Genomic DNA, 18883 nt, shown 5'->3' with positions numbered 1-18883 from the left:
AAAAAATCTCTATTAAATCTCCTTTTAGCCCTCTCTGAATCGTTGAAAATAGTCACAGTATCAAGTCTGTTCTTGTAATTACAGTTTCCCATCTAGGTCTTCATCCTGATGAATCTACGCCATAAGTTGTCTATGTCTTTAATGTTAATTTTATAATGGGACCCCCAAAACTGCGCACACATGGTACAAATTTATTATTACTTTTTTTACTCTTGAACTCTATCCTCCTCTTGATTAAATCCAAATACGATTGAATTTTTAATGCTTTATCTTTCTGCATTCATACTTTTATGGAATGATGTATTTGATCCCTTAGATCTCTGCAGATCACCACACCCTTCATCATTTTTCCATTGAGAATAAACTCCCAAATAATATTAACTCATACTTCTTTACATTAAATTGCTTCTGTCAACCATCTACCCATTCCACTAACCTACGTCCTCTTTGTTATTTGCTAAACTCTCTCCTTCTGTGTCATTGACAACTTTTGGTATTGTGCTCCCTATGCCCAAGTTAAAGTTATCTGTATATATCAAGAACAGAAATGTATACAGCATTGACCCCTTGGGTACACCTCTTTCAACCTGTCTACAATCTGACCATTACCCATTAATGTTAACTCTTTGTTTCTTGTCCGTCAACCAACATTTCCTCTTATACCACAAGCCTGATTTTTCTAATAAATCTCTTGTGGGACATCCTATTGAATACCTTCTGAAAATCCATTTACACTGCATCTGCTATGTTCCCTTTATCTATCCAATAGGTCACTTCTTCAAAAACTCTATTAAATTTGTCAAACATGACTTTACTTTAACAAATCCATGCTGGCTGTCCTTGATTAACCAATGCAGCTCCAAATGGCCGCTATCTTTTTTTTTCTTAAATCATGGATTCTAATAATTTAACCACATCTGATATTAGATTAATTGAGCTATTGGCCTGGCCAACATTCATTCCTTAATCAACACCATCAAAACAGATTAACTGGTCATTCATCTTATTGCTGTTTGCGGGACCTTGCAATGTGCAAATTGGCTGTTGTGTTTAACTATAAAAAACTACAGTAATTCTCTTCAAAAAGTAATTCATTGGTCATGAAGTGCTTTGGAAGTCATCAAATATGCTGGTGTGATGTCGGAAGTGTGACATCTGAAATGTGAAAGGAAATGTATATGTATATATATTTAATAATTAAAAACAAAAATATTAAGCTCGCTATGAGGTGAACAGCCTCTAGATTGACTGCTATCTTTCTTGAGTTTCATAGGGTAGGATGCACAACTATATTACTCCATAATTGTGTTATCACTCTCAACATGCTCCATTGTTCATGTGAACAAGGAGTGTTGGGAGTTGAAGCTCAGTGGCAGATAATCATTCCCTGCAGCTTAAATTTGGAAGTGCTAAGAAGAAAGTCCCCTTTTCAAAAGCCTAGCCACCTTGTGGTGACTTGAAAGTTTTTTTTAAAAAAGTAGAAGTATATGTATTTTAAATTGAATAAACTGTGAATGAGAAGTTATGGTTATGAAGAACAGCTCAAAAAATTGGGACTTTTCTCACTGGAACAGAGAAGTTTAAGATGGGATCTAATGGAGTCCTTCTTAATTATGAAAGACTTTGAGAGAGTTATAAGTGAATGATTGTTTCTGCTGGTTGGTAAATTGGTAACAAGAGAGTGTTGACTCAGGATTATCATAAGAAGAACAAAGGGAGAAATTTCCAAAAAATTTTCAGAAGGTCATTAGGTCATGGAATATTTTACACAGGTATTTGAAAAGAAAGAATATAAAAGGATGTGGAGAAAAAGGCAGAGAAATGGGATTAGAGTAAATAATTCCAGGTGAAGAGCTCGCGCCAGCATAGCCACAATGGCTGAATGGCCTACTTCTGTTTCTATGACTATAGGCCTGTGTTGTTCACATTGCAGCACAAGGTCCATTGTAAAGCTTCCTGGTGGAGCATATTCCTTTTATAGCTGCTCCCTACTTATAGAAATGATAATGTGGAAGACTGAGAAACTGATGTTGGAAAAGCTCTCTAATCAAAATAAGTTATCATTTTACTGGTTAAGTGTACATTTTTAACTGGTAAGTGGTAAAATTCCAATCTGTTCAATTTCAAGTTATTTTTTAATGACCTTCCTAACCTAAACAGCCCACCTAGTGGGTGTCAAGAAGTTGCTATATTAAGGATTGACTAGCTTGTGATGATCTTTGCCTTTGTAACTCAAGTGCTAATTAAGGTTCATTTCTGATTTCAGTATATCTCTTCCCCTCTATCACTGCTTTCCTGTTATGTTTAGTCCTAATTCTCCAACTGTTTGGGCACTTCAGGATACGATATGAATAATTCAGGAACACATTGTGTGGAGTTTTAGGAATGTGGAATGAAAGAGCACTTTAGATTCTAGGCTATGCTTGATTTTCTATTTCAACATTTCATTATAAGTGGTTTGTCAGCTGTGACCTTACTGTCTGATTTTCAATTTTAGCCTGGAGCTAAGTAATAAAAAAAATTCTCTATTGATAAATCTTCTTGAGTGTGTGACCACATCAAATGCTTGGTGTGTTTTTAATACAAAATATGTAACAATATTTTTTGAAGAACTCCAGGAGTGCTTAGCTTTGGTACTGGTCATCACTATGGTTGCTGTCAACAGTTCAGTAATCTACTCTGTGGAGATCTTTATGTTCAGTGTGAAGCCCACTAAACTCGATTCGGCTTTCAAAGCCAAAATCAAACGTCATATGCTATCATAGAAGCCATATTTATTAAAAGACCTTCTGATTTTCATGTCCCCAAAAAGATAAATTGTAAAATTTAGGTTTAACTCAATTTAAAAACCCTAAAACACTGGTTTTCAGAATGAGGGGTAAGCAATCCATCCAGGCAAAGTGAGGGGAATGTTGGGAGAAGAAAAATTAATGAGCATGGTTCTCTCCCTTTCAACATCACTCAACAGAGTGCTATTTCTGAGCCCCTGTGTCCCATGATTCTTTGCTATTCATCTCTGCCCAGATGGGCAAAAAAAATAAAAAAATTGACTGCCTCAATTTACAAAAGTATGGTAGGAGTATGATCAGATTGAATTTTTAAAAACAAACTGAAGGCTGTTTTATTTTAAATTGTCTCTTTCTTGACTTCTAAATTTTATAAAACTAAATTTTTGTTGCAGCTGTTCCCAATCCTTGCATCATCCACTGGTATTGACTTCCCTGCTTCCAGCCAGCCTGCTAACTAATTGGTTCTCCAATTGTTTCCCGCAATACTGCCAGTACCTTCTCCCCAGAGTTTTGAAGACAGGTAGCCCAGGCTCCTTGATCTTGATCAATTCACCTGTGTCTGTAGCTGATGGATAGCCACTTGCTCCATCACCCTCCTCCTCCCCATTTTATTTTGAAATGATGCAGCTCCATATTCAGCCGAGGTTTTGTAGCCATCCTGCCTCTGCCAGGTGGACTTTCTCCACTTAATTTCCATTCTGTCCTGTTTCACTCCACCCACCCACCAAGACTAATTTCCATTGCCCTCTTGTTGCTAGCAGGTCATTATAGAAATATAGAAAACAGGTGCCAGGGACTGTGGGAAAAAGTAGAAAAGCTGGCGCTGCTAAAAAAAAAAGCAGGTGTCTGTGTTTTGTTTTTAAATGCTCAGGTAGTTGGGAGGAGATGGTTAAATGAAATTCCATGAGAGAACAACGAACCTTTCTGAATTGTTTCATTGAAAATATTGTACAATTGCTCCATCCAAACTTGTTTTGCTGGTTTACATTTTTTTAAATTTATAACCCAGCAAAGAAGATTTTTTGACTCAAAATCAGAATAAAGTCTGAATATCAGAAGGCTTATTTATTAAGTATATATAATCCTAACCTAAGAATAGATTTTTATTTAGCAGATATGTTGAAGGCCATATGCTGAATATACAGCAGACAAAGGGCCTCATTTCCTCCAATTGTAATTAAGAGCGCAATATCTAAGCAAGTCAGTTTAACACATCTCATAGGTCGGTAGAAACCACTCATCTCTTCCGAGGCTGGAGTTAAGGCACACAGTGAAACAGTATGTAAAGTTGTCACCAGTATTTATGGCTGGCGGGCTCCACATTTCAATTGGTGGTTACATATTAACATTGCTGCTAGCGTGTCTGCCCCACTCTCCTGCTGTTGTCTTGACTACATGTACAGTTTCTATGAGGCTTATCTTGTATATGATCCAAATTGGCATTTTTAAAAAAAAGAATAAAATGAAAAAGAAACAATAGATTAAACTGTGTACACAACGCACATGTCAGCCCTTGCACAATGTTTCCAGTTTTTATTCCACTTTTTTAAACTTGCTGAAAAGAGTAATTTGTAGGGTGGTACCAGAAGATGTTCCACCTTGACTGCAGTTGTCAGTTTTCTTGTCCCAGGGGCACACACTCAACTAGACTGCTAACTGCCTGTCTATTTAAGGCCTGAAACTACAGCCACATGACTCTTGACATATCTGCCAGCCCCTTCACTATACCCAAGGAAAGTTAAAGAAAACATTCTTACACAGAGTACATTAACGAACTGAAAATGGCCTTCTATCCAACTGAAGGACTGTGTGTTTTTTAATCAACTATTTCATTCCCTCCATAGGCGGTAGCCTTGTAAGTTTATTTTTGCTACTAACAGTTCAGCTGCATACCCTTTTCCTACAGTTAAATGCCATGCTTCAGGAACTAATTACAAACAAAATGCTTTATTTCAGATTTAGCATGATGAGCAAGTGCTGTTAATATTGTAATTATTTTCTGTCTTAATATGTATGTACTGAAAGTACCAACTATCTTGAAATATGGTACAGATACATTAAGCATTCTAGTATCATACAAACTTTTAAAATATACTATAATTGTGTTACTACTCAGGTGTGACAGACTGGTATGAAAACGATTCATTTATTTTTTTTAGGCCAAATGAACCGCACTAGGCATGTGCTACTGAAGGCCCACGGAGAAGGAAGACCCTGCTCCTCCCAACTAGCTCAATACCAACCTTGCCTTGTAAAACCATGTTATAGCTGGGTTTTTGGGGAATGGTCTGCATGCAAAGTGGAGGTAAGATTAGCACTTTATTATAGCTTATCTTAGGGCTGCGAGATTGCTTTGTGCAGATATATAAGATTACAATCTTTGACTAAAGTAAAATGTTTCTGACAAGAGGAATGATACTAGCATTGAGAAGAACAATACAATGATTTTTTTTTTGTTCACTTCGCTGAAATTATCCCTTCCCTTGCAGGCCTCACACCACCTCTTGCTGGAAGGGTGTGAGCTGAGACATCTCTATGACTGATATCAATGACCTTCCTTGACTGGCAGGAAATGCAATTTATATGATGCGTCCCAAATATCATCAGTTTTTTTTCCTGTTTCCCTTCTCTCACATTCTTTCCAAAATGGAATGTTTTATAATTGCATAGCACTTCTTTTTCACGGTCTGGCCAAAAAACAGCTAGATGTCACATAAGTAGCCTTGGAGATCAAATGGCTTTCTTTTCTGAGTCAAGAACTCAACTTTGAACTGGAACACACACTCATTTGTTTGAAAAAAAAGGGGGGGGGGTCCAGTTGTGGAGTATGGATATATGGCAAAAATGCTTAGGGGCTGGTGGGATTAAACCACTCGCAGTTAAAATCCCCCCTCCATTAAATATTTTGCATCAGTTTTTACAAATGACGATGGAAGTAATAATGTAGGCGTACTAAAAGAGGATATGGAACAATTGACAGAGATAACTGTTGAAAAAGAATTGCTTTTGAAAATAATTAGCAAAACTCAAGGCACTGGGCCCAGATGACATGCACCCTTGAAAGAAATCAGAGAGGAAATAATAGAGGCTCTGGCAACAATTTGCAAATTGTACTGTTTGACTGGAGTGTGGGCAATGTAACATCCTTGTTCAAGTTGCGAGACAAGGATAAACCAACTAACTATAGACCAACTAGTTTAATGTCAGGTGTGATCAAGCTCTTTGATTTTGTCTCAAATTATAGATTCTGTGCACTTTTAGGAATGTATTGGTTAATCAAGGATGGCTAACATGGATTTGTTAAAGGAAAGTCATGTTTGACAAATTTATTGGCATTTTCTTTGAAGAAGCGACTGAGTGAATATTAAAGGAATGCAATAAATGTGGTGTATATGGATTTTCAGAAGATGCCTCATAAGAAGGTGGTTAGAAATATTCAGGTGCATGATGTAAGAAGAAATCATAGTATAGTACAGCGCAGAAGGAGGCCATTTGGCCCATTGTGCCTTTGAAAGAGCGAGCTCTGTAGTAAATGTAATAACATGGATATAAAGTTGATTGCCAGACTGGAAATGAAGAGTTTCGGTAAATGGATGTTGCCTGTATTGGAGAAGGATTGGAAGAGGTGACCCAAGGTCAGTGCTGAATCCACCTTTGTTCTTGGTATACATAGGTGATTTGGACTTGGGTAGAGGGAACACAATCTGAACATTTGCTGATGACACAAAAGTGAAGTTATAAAAAATGAGGAGGACTGTAAAAGACCTCAGGAAGATGTAGAGTTTTAGCAGAATTTGCAGTCAGGTAGCAGATGCAATTTAATATTGATATGATTAAGATTATACATTCCAGGAAGAAAAACAAGAAATGGGAGTACATAGTCAATAGAAATTCAGTGAAGAGTGTGAATGAACAGAGAGCCCTAAAGACTCAAATACATATTCCACTGAAAGTGCAAGTGCAGATAGATAAAGCCATAAAAAGGCCTATAGCATTTTGGGTTTTGTAAATAGGGGCATAGAGACAAGAGTAAAGAAATAATAATTCTGTACAAAACATTGGCTAGGTCAGGGTTAGAGTACTGTGTGCAGTTTTAGCACCTAATTATAGAAAATACATTAAAGACGCAGAGAGGGTGCAGTGAAGCTTCCCATGCCTGCGATGAGAAACTATAGATACAAGGAAAGACTTAAGACAGTGGAGCCATTTCTAGTGGAGAAGAGAAGGTTAAAAAGAGATTTAAGAAGAGGTATTTAAAATTATGAAGGGTTTTTAGAGAGTGAATAGGGTAAGATTATTTCCTTGGTTTGGGGAGTCACTGAGAGAGAAGAAAGATTAGAAGAAGTTTCTTCACTCAGAGGATTGTTGGAGCAATCACTAGAAATGGGAAAAGGACCAAATGACTGGTGGACAGCTAATGTTATTCCTATATTTAAAAAGGGAGATAGAGCGGGAGGAGAGTCCAAAAGTGAGAGGAGAGTCCGAGAGGTGAGCGCATGGAAAAGGAGAGTCCCAAGTGCGGAAGGAGAGTCCGAGAGGTGAGCACAATGTAAAAGGAGAGTCCCGAGAGCGGGAGGAGAGTACGAGAGGTGAGCGCAGTGTAAGAGGAGAGTCCAAGAGCGGGAGGAGAGTCCGAGAGGTGAGAGCGGTGTAAAAGGAGAGTCCGAGAGGTGAATGCAGTGTAAAAGGAGAGTCCAGAGAGGGGAAGAGAGTCCGAGAGGTGAACGCAGTGTAAATCTAAGGCAAGTCATGGCAGCAGAGCTCGCCCCAGTGATGTGCTCCTCCTGCATTATGTGGGAAGTCATTGGCGACCAGGTATGCAGGAAGCGTATCCAGCTGCAGCTACTGGCTAACCGCATTTCGGAGCTGGAGCTGCAGGTGGATTCACTGTGGAGCATCCGTGATGCTGAGTCTATCGTGGATAGCACGTTCAGTGAGGTGGTCACACCGCAATTAAAGATTACGCAGGCAGAAAGGAAATGGGTGACTGCCAGGCAGAGTAAAAGGTCAAGGCAGGTAGAGCAGGTGTCCCCTGGGGCCATCTCCCTCTCAAACAGATATACCACTTTGGATACTGTTGAGGGAGATGGCTTATCAGCGGAAAGCAGCAAGAGCCAAGTTCGTGGCACCATGGGTGGCTCTGCTGCACAGGAGGGGAGGAATAAGAGTGGCAGGGCTATATTGATAGAGGATTTAATTGTAAGGGAACAGATAGGCGTTTCTGCGGCCACAAACGTGACTCCAGGATGGTATGTTGCCTCCCTGGTGCTAGGGTCAAGGATGTCACGCAGCGGCTGCAGGGCATTCTGGAGGGGGAGGGTGAACTGCCAGTAGTCATGGTCCATTTCGGTACCAACGACATAGGTAAAAAAAGGGATGAGGTCCTGCAAGGTGAATTTAAGGAGTTAGGAGATAAATTAAAAAGCAGGACCTCAAAGGTAGTGATCTCAGGATTACTACCAGTGCCACGTGCTAGTGAGTATAGGAACAGGAGAATAGACCAGATGAATGTGTGGCTGCAGGGATGATGTAGGAGGGAGCGATTTAGATTCCTGGGACATTGGGAGCGGTTCTCGGGAAGGTGGGACCTGTACTAGCGGGACGGGTTACACCCGAGCAGGACTAGGACCAATGTCCTCGCGGGGGTGTTGCGAGTGCTGTTGGGGAAGGTTTAAACTAGAATGGCAGGGGGATGGGAACCTGAGCAGGGAGAAAGAGGATGGGGAAACAAGGATAGAAATAAAAGACAGAAAGGGAAGAAGCAATAGTGGAAGGCAAAAAAAACAAGGGTGAAAAACAAATAGGCCATAGTGCAAAATAAAACTAAGATGACTTGCAATCTTAAAAAGACAAGTCTAAAGGCATTGTGTCTTAATGCACGGAGCATTCGCAATAAACTAGATGAATTAACATATGAATGGTTATGATATCGTTGCAATTACGGAGACATGGCTGCAGGGTGATCAAGGATGGGAACTGAACATCCAGGGGCGTTCAATATTTAGGAAGGACAGGCAGAAAGGGAAAGGAGGTGGGTATGCGTTGTTAGTAAAGGAGGAAATCAATGCAATAGTGAGGAAGGATCTTGGCTCAGAAAATCACGATGTGGAATCTGTATGGGTGGAGCTACGAAACACCAAGGGGCAGAAAACGTTGGTGGGGGTTGTCTATAGGCCCCCAAACAGTAGTGGAGATGTAGGGGAGGGCATTAAACAGGAAATTAGAAACGCATGCAAGAAAGGTACAACTATAATCATGGGTGATTTTAATCTACATATAGTTTGGTCTAACTAAATTAGCAATAATACTGTGGGGGAGGAATTCCTGGAGTGTGTACATGATGGTTTTTTTAGACCAATACGTTGAGGAACCAACTGGAGAACAGGTGATCCTAGATTGGGTATTGTGCAATGAGAAAGGATTAATTAACAATCTTGTTGTGCGGGGTCCCTTAGGGAAGAGCGACCATAACATGATAGAATTCCTCATTAAGATGGAGAGTGATGTAGTTGAATCCGAAACTAGGGTCCTGAATCTAAATAAAGGAAATTACAAAAGTATGAGGTGCGAGTTGACTATGATAGATTGGGGAACTTTACTAAAAGGGATGACGGTGGGTAGGCAATGGCTAATATTTAAAGAACGTGTGCAGGAATTACAACAATTATTCATTTCTGTTTGGCACAAAAATAAAACAGGGAAGGTGGCTCAACCGTGGCTTACAAAAGAAATTAGCGATAGTATTAGATCCAAAGAGGAGACATATAAAATTGCCAGAAAAAGCGGCAAGCCTGAGGATTGGGAGCAGTTCAGAATTCAGCAAAGGAGGACGAAGAGATTGATTAAGAGGGGAAAAATAGAGTATGAGAGTAAACTAACAGGGAACATAAAAACTGACTGTAAAAGCTTCTATAAATATGTCAAGAGAAAAAGATTAGTGAAGACAAATGTCGGTCCCTTACAGTCAGAAATGGGGGAAATTATAATGGGGAACAAAGAAATGGCAGAACAATTAAACACATACTTTGGTTCTGTCTTCACAAAGGAGGACACAAATAACCTGCCAGAAATATTAGGGAACCAAGGGTCTAGTGAGAGGGAGGAACTGAAGGAACCAGTATTAGTAAAAAAAAATAGTGCTAGGGAAATTAATGGGGCTAAAGGCTGACAAATCCCCAGGGCCTGATAATCTACATCCCAGAGTACTAAAGGAAGTGGCCCTGGAAATAGTGGATGCATTGGTGATCATCTTCCAAAATTCCATAAACTCTGGAACAGTTCCGACAGATTGGAGGGTGGCAAATGTAACCCCACTATTTAAAAAAGGAGAGAGAGAAAAAACAGGGAATTACAGACCAGTTAGCCTAACATCAGTAGTGGGGAAAATGCTAGAGTCTGTGATAAAAGATGTGATAACAAAACACTTGGAAGGCATTAACGTGATTGGACAAAGTCAGCATGGGTTTATGAAAGGGAAATCATATTTAACAAATCTACTGGAGTTTTTTTGAGGATGTAACTAGTAGAATAGATAGGGGAGAACCAGTGGAGGTGATGCATTTGGATTTTCAGAAGGCTTTTTTTAGGTCCCACACTAGAGGTTAGTGTGCAAAATTAAAGCACATGGGATTGGGGGGAATATACTGGCATGGATTGGGAATTGGTTGACAGGCAGGAAACAGAGAGTAGGAATAAAGAGGTCTTTTTCCGGGTAGCAGGCAGTGACTAGTGGAGTACTGCAGGGATCAGTGCTTGGGCCCCAGTTATTCACAATATATATCAATGATTTGGATGAGGGAACTAAATGTAACATTTCCAAATTTGCAGATGACACAAAGCTGGGGTGGAATGTGAGCTGTGAGGAGGATGCAAAGAGGCTCCAATGTATATTTAGACAAGTTGGGTGAATGGGCAAGAACATGGCAGATGCAATATAACGTGGGTAAATGTGAGGTTATCCACTTTGGATGTAAAAACAGAAAGGCAGATTATTATCTGAATGGTGATAGATTGGGAAAAGGGGAGGTGCAACAAGACCTGGGTGTCCTTGTACACCAGTGGCTGAAAGCGAGCATTCGGGTGCAGCAAGCAGTTAGGAAGGCGAATGGTATGTTGGCGTTCATTGCAAAAGTATTTGAGTAAAGGAGCAGGGACGTCTTACTGCAGTTATACAGGGCCTTGGTGAGACCACATCTGGAATATTGTGTGCAGTTTTGGTCTCCTTATCTGAGGAAGGATGTCCTTGCCATGGAGGGAGTGCAACGAAGGTTTACCAGACTGATACCTGGGATGGCAGGATTGACATATGAGGAGAGATTGGGTCGACTAGGCCTTTATTCATTAGAGTTTAGAAGAATGAGAGGTGATCTCATCGAAACATATAAAATTCTAACAGGACTAGACAGACAAGATGCAGGGAGGATGTTCCCGATGGCTGGGGAGTCCAGAACCAGGGGTCACAGTCTCAGGACACTGGTTATGCCACTTCGAACCGAGGTGAGGCGAAATGTCTTCTCTCAGAGGGTGGTGAACCTGTGGAATTCTCTACCACAGAAGGCAGTGGAGGCCAAGTCATTCGATGTATTCAAGAAGGAGATAGATATATTTCTTAATGCTAAAAGGATCAAGGGATATGGGGAAAAAGTGGGAACAGGGTACTGAGTTAGACGATCATCCAAATGATGAAGTAGGGAGGGAGGAGGCTCCTATGGAGCATAAATGCCAGCATAGACCAGTTTGGTTGAATGGCGTGTTTCTGTGCTGTTGTTTCGATGTAATTCGATGGAATATGATGTCCTAGGGAATGGTTCAGGAAGAGATGACTACAACATATCAGGAACATTGGATAAAAAGTTGAAGCAAGGTGCTGTGGGAAAAACGACAGGCCAGTGGGATTCATTTTGGAATGCTCCGGCAAAGAATGTCCTTCTGTGCCATAAACTTCTATGGTTATTTTTCAAATCATTTAATAACAGCACTAAAAATTCTCAGTACATAGCAATTTGTTTTAACTTTGATCCAGAGTTTCTACTATGACAGATAGGCACCATGCCATGTAACAAAGCTTGTAAAAGTAATTTCTAATTTGAGTTTGTGCCTGAACATATATTTTCACTGATTAAAACAAGAATCCCACCGCATTTCCTTGATTTGTCTTTAAAATCAACACGCTTTTATTTGACTACACAATCAATAATATACCCTGAACCAATTTACAATTTCAGCCTTTTGGTAAACAGTGTCTGGTTTAAGTGGTCAAAGGATTTCTGGCTCACAATCATATAGAATTTATACTATGAAAACACTGCAACTTGTTTCAGCCTTCAGAGTCTAATTTACAGAACAGATAATCCTGTCTTATGAATAGACTTTTACTAACAACTCTTGTTGCTATACATTGTACTGAGATGGAGGTAGATTCTCAAAGGAGCAGCTAGTTTTCAGGCTTCAGATAAATAGTTGACCACACATTGAAGTACAGATATTGGTAAACTTTTCTAACTGGGAAAATAACTTTCAAAACTTTACAGAACTTTTAGAAGAGGAAGTAAGGATGAACTGACTGGTTTTCATTCTTCACTAAAAATCATTCATTAGCTACAGTTCCAATTGTACAAAACACTTGGGATGATGGACATAAGGTTTCCTTTACAGAGTTTTAAAAACAAATACTGACATACCTAGGAAATTATAACTCTGAAGCATGTGGGATATTTTAGTTGGTTTATCTACTGAGTAGCAGAACTGTACAATCAGGAAAATACTAGATTTGATTCCCATTCTGCACTTAGTTGGCTGAGGCAGCTTCATAGCCAATATTCACTGTCAAGGCTCATGCATTAAGAGTTAGCAATTGGATGAGGTACTGGAAGGCCACCTTGAAATCATTCCCAGCAAGATGTCAGCGAAGCAGTAACAAGAAGCCACAAATTTAGGATAATCACAAAAAGAATGAAAAGGAAGGTTTGAAAAAATTCTTCAGCGAGAAGATGGTTAGAATATGGAATTCTCTGCCACAAACCATCGTTAAAGCAGAATCTACAAGGTATTTTAAAGTGAATTGGATAGTTGTTTGAAAAAGAGAAATGTTAAATGCATGGGGAGCAAGGAGGACAGTGTGACATTTGTGGAGGAAAGCATCGGCATAGACTTGATAGATCAAATGACTTGATTCTGTCTGGAACATTCCGAAACAGGACTTTCTGATCAAGAAATGGAAATGTTGCTTCTGATCTGTCAATGAAATATACTTCAAAATAGAAAATTTTGCAGCTGAAACATTTTTTCATTTTTTTAAATGAATCACCACTGCAATTAGGAAAAAGTACAAATTCTAGAAGACCAGCACGCCCCTGTTTCAAATGAGATGAGGGGAATGACAAAGAATCCAAACAAGGAGGTGGGAGTATATAATTACCAAATTATTTAAGACTTTTAGAATTTATTAACGTTAGGATTTTAATCTTTTTATAAGAGAGAGCAGATGAAGTAACCCTTCTTTGTTTTTTCGTGGCTCACTGGTGTATCAGTAATGTTAATCTCCTGTACTTATTTCAGAGGTTAATCAATACTAAATAAAGATGACATTATTTCAGCAACATATTATTTTAGCAATTATTTCATTCAGATGCAATCAAATGTATTGAGTGTGTGGTTGTGGGAGAGGCCTATTGCTTGATAAAGTTGCTTAGAAATGTTTTCATTAAATTTATATGTGACTATGCTTGAAAATCCAACAAGAAATTACTTACAAGTATTAGATATTTGTGAAACTGATGAGAGAAATATGTAGCAAAGTTGTAATTTAATTTCAGAGTTATTAAAAAGGAAGTCTGACAAAATACCTCTTCAAATATATTTACAATAAATTCAGTTTGGATGCTATCTGGTGATTATGGTCAATATAAAAATGTTGGTACGTTCTTGAACAGGAACTGTCTTCCAGTTAATTTTTATAGATGCTGTTTCGAAACTTCAAATATATTTTTTGTTCTGCAAATATTTGAAAGTCACAATCTGTCTTGGTACAGCATGTTCTGTAAATGTATCTTTTTACCTCATCGATATCACTTTGTTATAATAATAGATGTTTGACACTAAATGTACACTTCTAGGTGGTTAACAAAGGATCCTGGTAATCTGATTTGATATTTACTGTATTTGCCTAAAAGAGGCGGATGGGGGTTTTGGAGAAACATTAAGTGTTAATTCGTCCTTTCTGTGGGCTTGTGTACTTCTCTTTCAGTAAGGCTGATTGGCTTTCAGTAGTGTGCCTTTGTGGTACTTATGTGGGAGGTATCAGGGGTGTGGTTGTTTTTGGCAACGGATCAGAAATGGGGTTTTACAAGGTTTTTTGAATATTGGTGCATGTTGTGCTTTCCGAGGAAACAAGAGTCAGTGCTACAGAATGGGACATTTTTTCACCCAATGTTTACATCAAGTGCTGTCAGATTAGGTGCAGTTCACCTTAATCTTAAAAGATCGCCCCTACTGCACCAGTGTAATGTTTTGCATCTCCAGCACAGGCTATCTTCATTGCCTCTCTGTGAGGTGGCAGTTAGTGCTCACTAGTGGCAGTTTGCGCTATGAACTAATGCTCACAATGAGACTGAATAGAGACCAACCCAAATTCACTCCTTTAGATCCATACAATTAAGTCCCTTCCTCCTAAATATAAGGAGAGCGCCACTAATAATATAAATGAGTGACCTGCACAAACTAAAATCAATATCCAGTCATTTTTAAATTACAATTGTCAAATTTGGATAGGTATTACATTCAATTCCCTGTGCTAGCCACTGGTCTCAGAAAGCTTGGGTGGTTATACTTCATGATCACCCAGGCAAACAATCAGAGAGACCCTGCTTGGTGATCTGTCACATGGTTAATTATGCATCACTCACTTCACCAAGCTCAGGAACCAACCCACAAGGAGCTCCACCAATTTGCATGCTGAGTGACTAAAAATCAGGCACAAAAGAAGCTAGTACCTCTGATACAGTCAATATGTGATGAATACAATTTTGTCCTTTCTGCAGAAAAGTTGTGTAGCAGTGATATTGTGCCACATATAATCAGGTGCACTTGACATCACCATGCCATTTTGTGTTCTACAACGCTGCCAGAAAGGATACCGTCCGGGTTTCAATAGCTTGGAATGAACCCAGTTAACATTTTCCTCACTAAACCTGAAAGTATCAAGGTTTATTTGAAACAGGCATGAACACTGCCTGCTGTCAAAAGCAGCCTATACTCTGATTGCAGAATTGTTTGTTGGAGGAGCATTAATAACATTGGCAGAAGCAACTAGAGAATGGTAGAAGAAGCAGTACCCATTCTAGATGAGAACAAATTATCTGTCTTATTGAAATGCAGTGCCTGAGGAGAGTAAGGCTTGGTAGATAAGTTCTCATCGACCTATGCTGTAAATTGCAGAGTTTAGTACTCAATCTGCAGTTGCCACTGCTTTACTGGTAGCAGTCAAGGTGACAGCGACAATTAACTTCCAGGCTTCTTCCAGGTACCTTTCTGCAACTGTGTATACAAGTCTTGTTCGAGAGGCCACATCTGTGCATGTATGCCCTTAAGCAGTTTCATAGCATTACTGGGTTACCAAATAACAAATTGAATACATATAGTACCTTTAACATAGTAAAATGTGCCACAACACTTCACTGAGGGACAAACAGATGCTAAACAGCAGGATATGAAGAAACATAGGATCAGGAATAGGCCATTCAGTCCCTCAAGCCTGTGCCACCATTCAATTAGATCATGGTTGATCTGTACATCAACTCAATTTACCCGCCATAGCTCCATATCCCTTGATACACTTACCTAACAAAAAATCATCACTCTCAGCCTTGAAAGCTAAGGGTATCAAGGCATATGGAGAAAAGGCGGGTAACTTGAGTTGAGGTAGAGATCAGCCATGATCTACTATTGGAATGGTGGAACTGGCTTGAGGGGATGAATGGCCTACTCCTGTTCCTATAGTTTCTATGTAAGTGAAGATAAGGATTTTGAATTCAGTATGTTGGAGACATGGAGGTTATGAGGACAAGGGCTTAATGAGGAATAAGATGAGAGCAGCAGAGTTTTGGATAAGGTGGAATTTATTCGAGAAGAGGCTGACTAGGAGACCCTTGGAGAAAGCAAGCCTGGTGGTGACAAAACAAATTAGTGGTATTGATTGCTCAGGTCGCAAGATAGGGATTTCGATCTGCATTGCTTTTACATATGTCAGCAGAAAAAGATTCTGTTTTGTAAACGTATAAGTAATGTGTGATGCAAAATATGAAATCAAACGTGTGGATGCCAATTATGCTGGCTCCAGTTGGCTCCTATATTTTGGCTCATTAATCTGTAGACGGTATGCTTGAAACAGGTGAAATACTACAGGGTTTGCTTTTGGGTTACACTGAGTATTGTACCTGCAGTGTAGTTATCCACATCTATTCTGTTTTATGATAGATTGATCACCTGTTATGTATTAGATGTATTTGTGAGTAGATAGAAGCAGGAGTGCTCAAAGAGGTATAAGTACAGAAGTAAATATCTAAGGATGATGATATGATGAACAGTATGCGCAATACATTGAGTTGTATTAAGCAGAAGGGTGGCTTGTATGCTTTATTCATTGCAGCTCTAAACATAGACCGCTTCCAAGCATAATTATAAGGTTTTCATAAGCATGGATACAACAAAGCACAAAGATCTATCTACTTGGATAGGAACTTTAGGAAGAGGAGTGGACCATTCAGCCTCTTGAGCCTTATTAGATCATGGCTGATCTGAACCTTAACTCAATTTTCCCACCTTTAATACCTTCAGCTAACAATCTATCGATCTCAGTCTTTTCAAGATATACAAGTGGTAACATCAACTCTAATGTTTCAAAAGACCCAGGAATGCTCTTCAGATTGCCCTGGAAAGGTATCCAAAACAGTAGCAGTATGCTGTCTCTTGTAAAACATCATGTAGTGTGATATTGCTGTAGCTATTCCAGATAACAGACCGTATGCCTTAGCTATTGGGGCCAGTGAGCTGTGACAGGCTAATGATGGAAATCATGGACTGTTCCAGCCAGGAAATTAAGAATCAATGTAATTTAGGCACACTTCTCTCAGAGTCATTTGGGACAGTAATTCTGTCCACGTGACACCAGCTTCTTTAGAAAATATTTCCCAAGCAAAAAGGATGTGATACCAAAGTAAAATACCTAACAGCACACCAGAACCTGAGGCACGACCATTATATATGAAAAGTGTCATCCTTACAACTGCAAATATCTTTCTTACACATCTTGACGGAACAGACAGCAAGGGTCACCTCACACTGTTTTAGTCCAGTCAAAAACAAAACTAAAAATTACTGGATATGTGAAATCACATAAGTGAATGATTATGTTCAAAACAAGTTTCCATGTATATCAGCCGTTTCTGCTGGTGAGTTTTCAGAGGTAAACACTTTAATTCATAGCGCTCACCTCATTTCACTTACTTGAGATTGTGTGCTGAAAGGAGGAAACTGTGAGTTGGGCATAAGTGGGAAGTCGCCCGAGAGTTGAACATTTGCATATTGCAGGAGTCCATGAATGAGTAAATGGTGACATTTTTGAAAATCAAACAACAACACCAACTTACATTTATATATAGCACCTTTAACATAAGAAAACATCCCAAAGCACTTCACTGGAGTGTTTTCAAACAAAATTTGACACTGAGCCACATAAGGAGATATTTGGACAGGTGACCAAAAGCTTGGTCAAAGAGGTAGGTTATAAGGAATGTTTTAAAAGAGGGGAGAGGTTTACAGAGGGAATTCCAGAGCTTAGGGCCTAGGCAGCTGAAGGCACGGCCGCCAACGGTGGAGTGATTAAAATCGGAGATACTCAAGAGGCAAGAGTTGGAGGAGGGCAGAGATCTTGGAGGGTTGTAGGACTGGAGGAGGTTACAGAGATAAGTTGGGACGAGGCCATGGAGGGATTTGAAAATAGTAAATTTAAAATAGTAAAACAAAACCTGGATCGCATGTCATAATAAAAACAGAAAAGGGTGGATGTCCACAGCAGCTCTACCTGGGAACATTAACCTTTCCAGATGCTGCTGGATCTCCTGTGTACTTCCAGTATTTTCTGTTTTATTTCAAGTTTTTAGTATTTTCTTGTTATGTCTTGCCTGTCTCCTTTAAACTATTGCTTGTTTTGCTTTTTTATTAAAAAATATGTTGGAATATTGGCCGTTTTGAGAAATGGTGTGACAGTAAGCAAAATGAAAAAGGCTTTAGTCTTTCTGGATGGAAGAAGGTTAACCAGAGCTTTAATTAATTGTCATAAATTTGATATTTGCCCACAGAGCACAGGCTTGTTACAGAAAACTTATCTGATAAAAATTTAGTGTATTTAGTTCAATCAGGCTGGTAAAAGAAATAAATTAAAACTTGGAGCTGAGGCACTTTTCAGTTGTTCTTTCAATTTCTGTTTGTTAAAATAGAATCACTTGGATTAAATCAAATTGAATATTGAAACTGTACCAGGTTTCCCCAGTGACTGAACCAGGTTTATTTAAAACATGGTATAACTTCCTGTGAGTGCTAATTGGTGTCCAGTTTCCAAAAAATAAAACTAATTAATTTTAGTTCTTTGTGGGAATGTAGTGAACAATTACACTGGAGAGAGGCTGTTTCAAATCCACAAGTGCTCTGCATTACAACGATGTTGATCTGCCATCTATTAATTAATTCCTGCAGCAACATTAATCATTTCTGGGAAACGTTTCTAATGTTTCCCACTGCTTCAGGCTATGTAAAGTGTGTACAAGTTAATGGAAAGTGTGAAATTAAAGCTTTGTGTGCATCAGATGCTTCAAACCATACTGGAACCTTTGAAGGTTTGGGGATAAAATAATGGAAGTTAAAATATGGGCTCAGGTCTGTTATTTGTGCCTTCATAATCTCTAACAGTGGTTATCTCCATTGGAATGAATAGATTATTATTATTAAGAATGCCTCAATGATGTTACTTCACTTGTGAGCTTGTAATTTATGACTCTCATACGCTTATGTAACAATTGTCATAACCCACATGACTGGTG

At 39.1% G+C, this 18883-nt stretch overlaps 1 protein-coding gene across 5 annotated transcripts in view; it reads left to right on the top strand.

Moving 5' to 3' along the window:
• Positions 1-18883, top strand: part of thsd7ba (thrombospondin, type I, domain containing 7Ba) — a 646137-nt gene that overhangs the window by 570138 nt on the left and 57116 nt on the right. For all 5 annotated transcript variants that reach the window (XM_067987207.1, XM_067987208.1, XM_067987209.1 and 2 more), the window contains exon 21: positions 4949-5094. In XM_067987207.1, coding sequence (XP_067843308.1) covers positions 4949-5094 — 146 coding nt within the window. The remainder of the gene's footprint in view (positions 1-4948; positions 5095-18883) is intronic.

This window comes from Heptranchias perlo, chromosome 7 (assembly GCF_035084215.1).
Source record: "Heptranchias perlo isolate sHepPer1 chromosome 7, sHepPer1.hap1, whole genome shotgun sequence".
Classification (NCBI taxonomy): domain Eukaryota; kingdom Metazoa; phylum Chordata; class Chondrichthyes; order Hexanchiformes; family Hexanchidae; genus Heptranchias; species Heptranchias perlo.
Note: the sequence above shows the minus strand (reverse complement) of the source record. Positions and strands in the feature narration are given on the sequence as shown.